Source organism: Panthera uncia, chromosome D1 (genome assembly GCF_023721935.1).
Source record: "Panthera uncia isolate 11264 chromosome D1, Puncia_PCG_1.0, whole genome shotgun sequence".
In the NCBI taxonomy this organism is placed as follows: Eukaryota; Metazoa; Chordata; class Mammalia; order Carnivora; family Felidae; genus Panthera; species Panthera uncia.
In genome coordinates, this window is record NC_064808.1 from 43,612,391 (window position 1) to 43,624,782 (window position 12,392).

General features: G+C 34.0%; 1 protein-coding gene across 11 annotated transcripts in view; it reads left to right on the forward strand.

Moving 5' to 3' along the window:
- Positions 1 to 12,392, forward strand: part of BTBD10 (BTB domain containing 10) — an 86,147-nt gene that overhangs the window by 25,577 nt on the left and 48,178 nt on the right. For 6 of the 11 annotated variants that reach the window (XM_049649750.1, XM_049649789.1, XM_049649772.1 and 3 more), the window contains one exon: positions 796 to 951. The exons of 3 other annotated variants lie outside the window; for them this stretch is intronic. In XM_049649750.1, coding sequence (XP_049505707.1) covers positions 851 to 951 — 101 coding nt within the window. In that variant the 5' untranslated portion in view covers positions 796 to 850. 2 more of the 11 variants (XM_049649805.1, XM_049649806.1) reach the window with 2 other exon arrangements.

A 12,392-nucleotide genomic window follows, 5' to 3' on the forward strand; every position in this document is an offset into this window, starting at 1 on the left:
TCCTGCCATTTACCGACATTGTGATCTTGGCAAAGTTACTAAACTACTGAGACCATTTTGTATTCTGTTTATGATAATAATGCCCACCTTGTAAGGTAAAGGTTAAATTGGATAGTGAATATACTTTAAAGTACTTAGCTCAGGTGTTCTGTAAAGCTATTGTTAATTTTCTTATAATTTAATGATTTTAGTAGAAAAAACAGTCACAAGTCTCGCATGTGAAAAGGCATGAAATGTATGAATCACATCAATACTGTATTTTTGTGGTAATTACAATGTAAGGAAACATCACGGTGTTTACATACTTTTATTTTAGAGCCCACACTAAATTTCTACAGGGGCTCTTAAAGAAATAACAGCTTTGTTATTTGGTTTTACTAGATGCTTTGTTAAGCATCTTAAAACTTTTAGTAATTAAGAAATGTATTCCAGGTGAAATTTTGTCCAAAAGAATCATTTTGTGGAATTGCTTTGCTTTTTTTGGTTCTATATTAATGTTTGGAAACTTGAGGTACCCAGAGGGCAGTTAAGTGTATTTGCTAAGTATAAATAACACACTGTTAAACTGTTGCATAGGGGTAAGCAGATTTGGTAGACGAATCAGATGAAAAGTACCTAAAAAGACTTATGGTGTTTGTTTTAATCCCATTTGTGGCAGTTTGTATGTCTGATATTTTATAATCCTGTTCATCACTTTAAAAATCTGTCACAGTAGTGTCAGAAAGCATGTAAAATTGTTGACTATTTTATTCTGCGTGGACCAGATTTAAAGGTCAACACTACTCTTTCACGTAGGTTATGGGTGCTACATATGCTTTCAGAGCAGTAGTGTGAGGAAGCTTGAAGTGGGATGGCAGGACGGCCTCATCCTTATGACAGTAACTCCAGTGATCCAGAGAATTGGGATCGGAAATTGCATAGTAGACCTCGTAAACTTTATAAACATTCAAGGTAGGTAGAAAATATGTATTTCACATATCAAAGCTCTGATAAAATTGACCTTTATAAAGAACCAAACTGCATTTGGTTGTGGCAAGTCCTGCAGGGGTTGGGGGCTGGTTTACAAAGAATTATGTTTGTATTCCTCCTTAAAAAACTTGTACAGAAGCATTTCTTTCCTTTTAATTTTCTTATATTTGTATTTATAATTTTCTTATATTTGTATTTATTTGAATTTTTGTTTCTAAGTAATGTTAAAATCTCCTTAGTGATCCTGTGAATAAATGCTATAATTAATTTAACTGTGAACCCTGGCAAGACAGGTTAGTTCTTTGTATTTAAAACTCTCTAGTTGAAATTTATTTTGTGTTCTAAGTATATTGTCTGTGTAGATTATATATAATAATTTACAGGCTATGTCATATTTTGTTGTCATCTCGATACTAATGGGAAAATGAGTCTTTCTGCAATGACTCTACAGGTTCATTTAAAGTTTGATGCATTGAATGAAATTCATTTCAAAAATTTCAGCCCATTTATATATTATATGTAAGGCTTTCATTTTGTGCTGTGCAGCTTAATGAGGAATACTTCATTTAGAACACTTCATTATCTGATAATTTACTGTGTTAATTGGCAGCTCATAAACCTCACATATTGCAGGTATGTAAGCATGTTTTCCTATAGAGTATTGTGCTTTGTGAATATTTACTTAGGGAATATTAACAGGCATTTAACTTACTTGAATGTAAAGTTCTAATCTGATAACTGTTAGTAGTTTTCGTGAAAATGCCATGATATTGAAATCCTGTTTGTAATTTTTTTTTTGAAATCCGTTTTGTAATTTTAAAGAAATAATCCAGGTACTTTTAAACCATATGCTGTAGCTAGAAAATATGAGAAATTGGTACTTTTTTAAAAAGTCTCCTGACGAGATGTCTGCCTTTATTGTGGACTTTTAATGTGGTGAGGTCTTGAGTGAAAAAGTTAAGTTGACTTATTAATTTATGAGTGCACAACAATGGTATGAGTGTTTTTTGGTTTGTTTTTTTGGGTGTGTGTGTGTTTGGGTGTGTGTGTGTATGTGTGTGTGCTTCAACCAGTGCTCTAGTACTTTTTCTTTATCCTGCTTATATGGATAATTATTTTGTCTTTGAGATTAAAGAGAAATTAGTTTTATCTCATTAAGTGTGGGCTATTTATATCTGCTATGTTGTATACATTTTCCAGGTGAATTCTATGTTATCCTTTCTAGTTCTTAATATTTTTTTGCTAACGTACAGTACTACATTATATGTAAAATGGTGACTTCATATATAGGTAAAAATAAGCTATTGTTTATTTTATAAAAGGTGCATGCATACAATGAGGAAAATTTATAAAAACTAACAGTATTTTTTTTTTCATTCCTGTATTTCAGTGATAAATATCATAGCTCTTCTTGATAGCTATAGCATCAGTAACTTTTTGATGCTTTTTTTCACGTAGACTGCATCAATATTGGTTGTTTCAGTGAAAAATATTAAAGAGAAATAGAAAAAAAATACCAATACATTATTTGTTTTAAATGAAAAGACCGTGAACTCCTTTGGGCTTATTTTAACCACATTTATGGAAATTCTGCCCAAGGGAAAATAGCTTACTTTTAGAGACCTCTTGATCTTATACACTTAGGAACATATGACTTAGGATACTTTAAAAATGTATACAATTTGACTTTTTAAAAATGGCATTTTTTTGGAATCGATAGTAAATTAATTGGGAGATTTTACAAACTAACAATCAGCAAATATTGTTAAGAACTTGTACTCATTGCAGGAGAGATTCAGAAGTTTGTCAGGGTTCAGCTTGCCTGGGTGGCTCAGTTGGTTAAGCAACTGACTTGATTTCTGCTCAGGTCCTGAGTTCGCGGTTTGTGAGATCAAACCCCGTGTTGGGCTCTGTGCTGATAGCACAGAGCCTGTTTGGGATTCTCTTTCTCCCTCTCGCTGCCCCTCCTCCACATGCATGTGTGTGCATGCACTCTCTCTCAAAATAAATAAAATGAACTTAAAAAAAAAACTTTGTCAGGGTACCAGCATAGAATGCTTTAATATCCACACGTGGAACAATTAGAGGACAACAGGGCACCGAACTGTGGTAGTGAGTTGTAGTAAAATAAGAGTTCAGAGAAGGATTCAGTATCAACTTGAGTGGGTAAAAATGAGACTTGAACTAATCTTTGGATGATTAGGTAGATGGAGGACATTCCTGCCAGGGACTTTCTGTAGGTAACTGTGACTAGATTGGAAGGTGGAGCTCTATGAATAGGAAGTATTACCGTCCCCATTTGACAGATGAAAAAAAAAAATGATGTTAATAAACTTGCCCAAGACCATCCAAATTCTAAATTGCAAAGTTAAAATTTATAACCAAGTTTCTCATTCTTTTTATTTTTAAAAATGTTTATAACTTATTATGGTACATTTTAAATATATGCAAAGTAGAGAAAACGGGTATAATAAACTCCTCTGTACATATTTCTCAACTTCAGGTTATATCAACTCATGACCAGTTGGGTTTCATTTATGCTTCTACCTACTCTCATCCTTTTTTTTTTTTTTTTTTTTTTTTTTTTTAATGTTTTGTATTTTATTTAGGGATATTTAAGTGAAAGAAAGCCAGACTAAACACGGTTAAAGTTAGAGGTTTGTTTTTCTTTTATGTAAGTTCACAAGTAGGCAATACTTGATGTGGATTTAGTGGCTTAAGTATATTAGGATCAAAAATCTCTGATATTCTTTGTTTTTTCTCATGATTGCAAGATGGCTCCAGCCATCATGTCTACCTTCCAGACAAGAATGAGGGAGAAGGGGGCAATGGGAAAGGGGTTTCATTTGTATTAGGAAATTAAAATTTTCAGAAATTTCTAGCAGGCAGGCATCTACTTATAAATTGTTGGCTAGAACTATGTCATATGGTCATCTCTGGATCATAGAGGCTAAGAAATATAGATGGTCATGTTGCCACCTGAAACTGAGTTGGGGATTTAAATTTATAAAAAGTAAATGTCTTAGTCTGTTCATGCTGCTATAAGAGAATACTGTAGATCAAGTGACTTATAAACAACAAATTTATTTCATATGGTTCTGGAGGCTAGGAAGTCCAAGATTAGGGTGCTGGCACATTTGATATCTAATAAGGGCTCCCTTCCTGGTTCAGACAACTCTCTTTTTGCTGTGTCCTCACATGGTAGAAGGGGCTAGGAATCCTCTGGGGTCTTTTTTATAAAGTACGAATCCAATTCATGAGGGCTTTGTCCTCAACCTAATTACCTCCTTACCTCCAAATACTATCACATTGGGGGAATACATTTCAATACATGAATTCGGCTGGGGGGGGGGGGGACACAAACCTTCAGTCTTTAGCAGCAAAGAAATGAGCATTCCTTATTTCTTAGTGATTCAGTTTTTACACATAATTTAAAAAGTTGTCTTGTTTAAACTTGTATTTTGTTCTATTCCCATTTTGGAATTGCATGCATTTTTCAGTCTTTTTTTCTCCCCCACCTTTACTGGCAAGTGTAAAAATAAATTTCTTGAATTCTAAAAGTAATAACAATAGTTACTATATAGGTATGCTTACCAGTGAGGTTTGAGGGTTTAGTGGGCATTGCCTTGTGGTTTCATTTCCATCTAATAAACTTTAAGGTACTTTCTTCTCTGAATTTTCTTTTGAATGTAGATTTGGTATGTATAGCATTGTGATATAAAAGACAAGACAAGGAAGCTAATCTCAACACGGATGTACTTCAGGGTGTCTCTTCCCTCTGGCTTAAGCAAGTGCATACAAATAAATGGGTTAATAAATTACTGAACTTTGTTTCTTTTTGAATAGTTGTGTAGTTAATACTTGTGTAGAGGCCCTTGTAGCTTGCTGAAAGATCCATTTCAGCTGAAGTGTATTTGGCCTGAATTGCAGCAGCTTTCTTTATAAATTACAATAGTTTTTGTATTTAAAAAGGAAAAAGAACACCTTTTCTGTACAACTAGCATTAAAATGGCTAGATTGACAATATGCTTATTAAAAGCTCTTGAATATTTGAATTGGGTTAAATACAACTATTTAAAACTCAGAGCTGCAGTCTGCTCAGGTTACTAAAGATAAACGTATCATACACATTCAATATCAGACTTTGCTGCAAGGTTTCATTCCCACATACAAGTACGCATGCTCATTTCTTCTGAGACTGCGTGAAGATTGAGCTTTAGTTTCCTTTTTAAGCCACTTTGTAGTCTCAGTTTAGAAATAGAAAAGTTTGGTTACTTTAAAGAATAGTTCTTGAGTGGATTCTTAAAGTACACAGAATATTTTTCCTTTGTTTTTTAAAGAGAAGCTTTACTGCCCAGAATGAGTACACAATAAGATATTGAAAGGAAAAGAAGAAAGTTAGCTGCATCCTAGTTTTCTAAAACCTGGCAATCTGGCAGAGCTAGAATTAGCATTACAGATGGCATTTGGCAACATAGCTACATATCACTAAGCCCTCATCTCCTGAGTTTTCTTCAGCCTGTCTATCAATTACAATATCCAATCACTGCACAGAGATGGAGAAATGGGATGATCACAGCTCACACGATGCTGTTTGGTTAGAAACGTCAGTGCTGCACAACCCACGGCTGAGTCAGTGTCTGTGAGAAAATGAACTGAATTAATATGTAGAGGGGGTTGTAGCTCTGAACATTTGCAGCCTAAATAACCGCAATAGCATTATTACATAGTAGAGGGAGGAAAGCTAGAGGAAGTCTGTGGACAGGTGAGGTAGGGGGGAGACTGCATATTTTCTGATGTTCAGAAGAATCTTGAAGATGATGGAAATATCAGATGTGCTAAAGTTTCCTAGTAATGCCCAAGGATGCTGACCTGGCTTTCAGTGCTGCATTGTTTGAAAAAGCAGAGTCCCTTTATACTCTGATTTCAGAATTTTTTTCTTGTTTTTGTGTGTCTACCTTGGCATATACTAAAGTAAGGTGTGTATTCATTTATTACATGATATCACTGGGTTATAATTCTATACATCTATGAATATGAGAGAGATTGAGAAAGATGTTTGTTTGGCCTTTATTTCATTATGATCATTTACTTTTCTGGATGAAAAGATCATATGTCTTGATTGTCAGCTTAATGGCAAGTTATTTAAAATAAATGGAGTGTGTTTTTACTGTTTTCATGGGTTTGATGTTTTGTTTTTTATTTCGTTTAAAGTGTTAGAATCTTCATGTAACTTGAGAATGCATTATGTTTGGTATTGTTTTTTATGACTATCATAAAAAATTTAAGGAAAGGCTAATTTAAAATAATATTTTTAATATGTTTGAAAATGAAATTCAAGATATACAAATAAAATCGTTGAAATAATTTCCTAAAGAAGGGGGTAAATGCATTTTTACTTTTGGATGAATTAATCATTAGTTGAACCACTTACATGTAGTAGTATTTTACAAAACTGAATACATTTGAATGATGACTTTTAATTGGTTAAAATGACTTTTTTTCTAGTCTTTTAGAACGTAGACTCTGAATAAGATGCTGCCATTGAAATAGAGAGTAAATCAGATAAGTTTTTGGATTATTGCAAATTTATTTTCAACCACACAGAATTTATAAGTAAAGATAATTGTTCTTGTTATGAGATTTTCAATCTTAACAGGTGACATTGCTTACTTTATTTATATTTGGAAATTTTAGCTCAGTATTAAACAATTTGACTAATTTTTTTTCTTTTGTCTTCATTATCCCTAGCCTACTGACCCTTCATTTTGTGGGGGTTGGGGTGGGGGGGAGAATATACATTTTAACATTTTTTTTTTTTGTTTTTAATGGTTTTAAATGGTTCATAACAGACTTTCCTTGAAATGACGGGAAATCCTTGTGATTTCCCCCCATTTAATTTTTAAAAGTTTGAATGGTCATCTTAATGGTTGTCACGACTTATTTATATATTTAGGCTAACTGGTATCTTGTGTTGGCTTTTTTTGTGGTTTGGTGACCAGAAATGTTTTTCTAAGCTTGTTTTAGAAATAGAGTTATAAAAGCAGAAATCTCAAGCGAGACCTTTTTGTCTAATACTTTATAGAATATTTTCTTTGGTTTTGTTGGTTCTCTTAAAATAATAATGCCTGTGTTATTGTAAAAGTGATACATATTCATTACATGAATTTATAAATATAGAAAGCACATAGAAGAAAACAAAAATGTTATGCTGTGATCAAAAGAAATATACTTTAAATATTTTTGCATCTAACCTTTTATTGTGTATATAAAAATATAAAATCACACATATCTTTAAAAGTGGTTTTGAATTATTACTACTGTATATACTGTTATATAACCCTTTTTTTAAACAATCATGAACATCCCCTTTGTCACGAAATAGTCTTTTATAGCATAATTCTTAAGAACTGCATAGTGTTTTGTGTGTATATATTTTTTAACTTGCCAATTTGAGTTTTCCCAACTTTTGATTAGAGAAAAGATATCATGATTCTATAGGATAAATTTCTCTTAAAAAGGAATAATGTCTTAGGGAGTTAAGTACAAATGTAATTTTGATATTTTTTGGACAGAAAAAGATCCTTAGTGTGATTACACAATAAACTCTTTAAAGATATGCACTACTTTTAAAACAGAGCAAATAGCTAAGATTGCCATAATAAAGTTTATAAAAAATAAATCTTTATGAAAATTAGGAAAGCAGGAGCTCAAATGAGCTGAGATGTTTAAAAAATGCAAAGACCAACCAAAGGGTTTCTTATAATACATTTAAAAAGGTAATCAAGGAAAGTGTAATAATAATGCCTAGCAATGAAGGAAGAGAAAAAATCCCTTAGCTCTTAGGAAGCTTCTCTTTTAAAGAGGAAGAACAAACCACCACTACCACCAATAATACATAATAACAAAGCAAACATTGCTATGAAGGACATAAAAGACAACATGGGGATAGAGATAAAGAATACATCTAGTTAAATGGATTACCTTCTCAGCTAGTTGAAACATCTTAACCTTTACAAAAGGAAATGCCTATAAAATTTTAAGGTTATTGGTATTTGTGGTTTCTAAAGGTTTTAGAATACAAGAAGTACTAAAAGATAGGGGAATCTAGGTCTGATTTTGAGAAGTAGAAGATTTTAGAACAAAAAATGAAAGGGTAGTTTTATGACTAACTTGAAGAAAAATAGGTTAAAAATGATCCAGAATGGGTTTGCTAAAAATAGATGGTCAGAGCAACTTTGATTTTTTTTTCTGATACAGTTGTTTGACTAGTAGCAATATAATGTATTTGGACTTAAGCTTAGTTTTTGGTAAAGTCTTTTTTTATATCCTTGGGTGTATGGTGAAGGAAAAATGAGTTAACTACAAGTTGATTATGTTAACATGATTTCAATTTTGAATGACCCTACCCAAGATTAATGATCTTGGAAGGTGGCTTTGTTCTTTGCTTTGTCTCGTTGCACATCTGGAAAAGGCAAATTAACAAATTTATAGGTGACCATGAACAAAGAAGGACAGTGCATGATCAATTAAATGATCCAGTATGATCTCTGAGTTGGTATTGTTGGACTAAATTAAAATGAATTTTTTTTTGGAAATCTACGTAAGACCTGAAAAACACTAACATACATTAAGTTAGCATGGCTTTAAAACACTGCACATGGAAAAGACCTGGGGGTGGTTTTTGGCAATAAACTTGATACAAAAGTACAATATAACTGCCATCATCCCATTTTCTCCCCCACCCTCCCCACTAAAAAACCATCATAATTAATGGAAAAGAAGGCTAGAGCCACTCTGCTGTACGCCAAAGTATTGTCTTTAGTTCTATGTATATTCAGAGGAAGGATGTGAAGAAGTTAGAAACCTTCTAAGTTTAAGGAACTGATTAGAGGTCTTGGGGGCAACCCTGATTGATATTAAGGAATCTCGTTATAAGAGGCATCTTCAGATATGTGAAGATTTGCCCTTTGGAAATGACATTAGACTTGGTTTCAGTCAGACTTGTTTGAGATTGAAGGCACGAGCTCTAAAATTGAACTGCTTCGTTCCCATCTCAGACCTGCCACTTAATTTGCTATCTAATTTTAGGTGAATTCCTTAGCTTCTAAAGCTTCCATTTTCTTGGGGAGCCTGGGTGGCTCAGTTGGTTGGGCATCTGACTTCGGCTCAGGTCATGATCTCACTGTTTGTGGGTTCGAGCCCCGTGTTGGGCTCTGTGCTGACAGCTCGGAGCCTGGAGCCTGCTTGGGATTCTGGGTCTTCCTCTCTCTCTGCCTCTCCCCCACTCATGCTCGGTCTCTCTCTGTCTCTCAAAAATAAAGCTTCCATTTTCTCAACTGGGGATGGTTTTGAGGATTAAATGAAAATATATGTAAGGTGCTCAGAATTGTGCTTGGCATGTATTAACTGCTTAGATCTTAGTGTTGTTGTTACTGTTATTCGGTCCTAGTAGATAGGGCTAGGACAGTGGTTTTCAACTAGAGGCATGATTTTGCTCCTCATTTGGCTGTGGCAATGTCTGAAAGACATTTTTGGTTGTTAACAACTGGGAAGAGGGAGTGCTACTCATACCTAGTGGGTGGAGGCCAGGGGTGCTACTAAACATCCTACAAGGCACAGGACAGTTCCCCCACAACAAAGAATTAACTGGCCCAAAGCCCTGAACTAGGGTCGGATGACAAGGTTTAATTAAGCTTTAATGTTAAGAAAAACCGTCTAAGTCAGCTTTCCAAAGGTGGAACAAAACTGTTTAAAAAAAAAACAAGTTACCCTTCCCTGTCATTAACAGCAATAGGTCAGCCAATTCATGAGAACTTGGTAGATGAGATTCAGAAACGAGATAGGTGTTTAGATTACATTTCTAAAAGGGTTTTCCTGAACTTAGATTCTGTGTTTCTCTAGTTATTTCTCATGATAATACTTAGGCATATTGAATGCCCGGTGTCAAAAGGCCTCTGATGTAAATTCTCTCATTCTTTAATTTTATCAATCTAGTTTAGTTTAGCAGGGTAGTTTAGATTTTTAATTTAATTTAATTTTTATTTATTTTTTTAAGGTGGTTTTATTGAAGCATGGAGACAGGACCCATGGGCAGAAAGAGCTGCCTAGATTTTTAATTTTAATTCTTTTACTGCTTAAAATTTTAGCATGAGGCATAGAGAAGGGAATTTAATGGAATAAGTCTGTTTTCAAAAGGACATTTGGAAATATGAGTGATTGTGGAGTTGCTATAATTTCTCTCTAGAAAGGTGTTTTGTGAAACTAATTAGTTAAAATATTCACAATTTGATATATATTTCTAAAATGAAATCTTGTATTTGTATTTCATACCTTTCTTCCCACTGTTTTATTTCCCCCCTTTAGTAATAAGTAGGATAGGTGCTCCAAAAGGTTTTTAAAAATAGTAATTTTTGAAGCACCTTTAACAGTATGTGATTATGTATGCATTATAATATTACTCTCAGTCATGAATAGCAACTGGCATAAAGTACTCAGTATATATTTGTTGAATGAATGACTAATCAATAGATACAAAATATATCTGACCATTAATTTAGATCTGTGGAGTTTTTAATAGTGGTTAGCTATATTTTAAAGCTACTTTATAATTTTCTATGGTAGGGAGCTGCTTGAGAATGTCAAGTATTTGGAGATTCCAATTCTTAAATTTTTATCTCTAACCCAGACCTCTCCCCGGAACTTTAGACTTATGTGTCTAACTCGTTATTTGATGTCTGCATTGGATGTTGAATAAACATCTCATTCTTTAACATGTCTAAGATATATGTATCCTTTTCAAACCTAAGCTTCCCATTGTCATTCTCATCCAGGAAATGGAACTTCCATTCTTTCAGCTGCTCAGACCAAAATCATAAAGTCCTCCTTGACTCCTCTGTCTCATATCCTACATTTGATTTCTGAAATTTCAAAGTCTTTTTTAAAATGTTATTTTTGAGAGAGAGAGAGAACATGAGCAGGGGAGGGGCAAAGATGGGTGCGGGGGAAACCGAGGATCCAAAGTGTCAGTGCATAGCCCAGTTCAGGGCTCGATCCCACGAACTGTGAGATCATGACCCTAGCCGAAGTTGGACACTTAACCGACTGAGCCACCTAGGCACCACTGAAATTTCAGAGTCTTATTCTTCAAAATATCTAGGCTAGTCCACTCTGCCATGTTTGCTGCTACAACTCTGGTCCCAGTCGCTTTTAGCTCTCACCTGGATTATTTGCAGTAGCCTCTGAATTGGTCACTTGATTCTACCTTTGCATCCTTTCTTGCATTGTCCACTTGATCTGACATAAGTTAGATTATGTAATTTACAGTTAACTGGTATCAACAGCAAAAGCCCTTTATTTATTTATTTATTTATTCATTCATTCATTCATTCATTCAAATTCAAGTTAGTTAACATACAGTGTAGTATTGGTTTGAGTAGAACCCAGTGATTCATCACTTATATATAACACCCAGTGCTCATGCCAACAATTGCCCTCCTTAATGCCCATCGACCATTTAACACACCCCCCGAGTCACCTTCCCTTTAGTAACCCCCAAGTTTGTTCTCCATATTTAAGAGTCTCTTATGGTTTGCCTCCCTCTCTGTTTTCATCTTATTTTTCCTTCCCTTCCTCTATGTTCATCTGTTGTGTTTCTTAAATTTCACATATGAGTGAAATCATATATTTGATTTCCTCTGACTTATTTCACTTAGCATAATACACTTTAGTTCCATCCACATTGTGACAAATGGCAAGATTTCATTCTTTTTGATGGCTGAGTAACAGTCCCTTGAATGTATGTATGTATGTATGTATGTATGTATACACCGTGGATATATACCACATCTTCTTTATCCATCAGTGAACACTTGGGTTGATTCCCTATCTTGGCTATTGTAAATAACCAGTAAACTTGGGGTGCATATATCTTTGTGAATTAGTGTTTTCATTTTCTTTGGATAAATACACAGCAGTGGAATTGTTGGATTCCACCTTGTTGGATCGATCATAGAATAATTAAAACACAATTAAACACAATTAAAACACAATTAAAATTGTGTTTTTGGAGGAATCTTCATACCTTCATTTTTTGTGGAACCCTTTCCACTATGGCTGCACCAATTTACATTCCCACCAACAGTGTACAAGGGTACTTTTTTCTATTGAACTTTCTTGCTGCTTGTTGTTCCCTGGAGCTGCCTTACTAGACTTGTTGACAATCTAACAATGGGATTTTTTAGGAAGAGAAAGATGTTAGGATTTAGGACTCATATTAAAACTACTCTTGGGCTGTATTTCTTGCTAAAGTTGTTTTTAGTGGGGAAATCTGGGATTTAAGTAACATTTAAAATATTTCTATGGGAAAAATGGATTAAACAACAGACTTACAGATGACCTTTGAGACCATAGCTCAGTCCCCA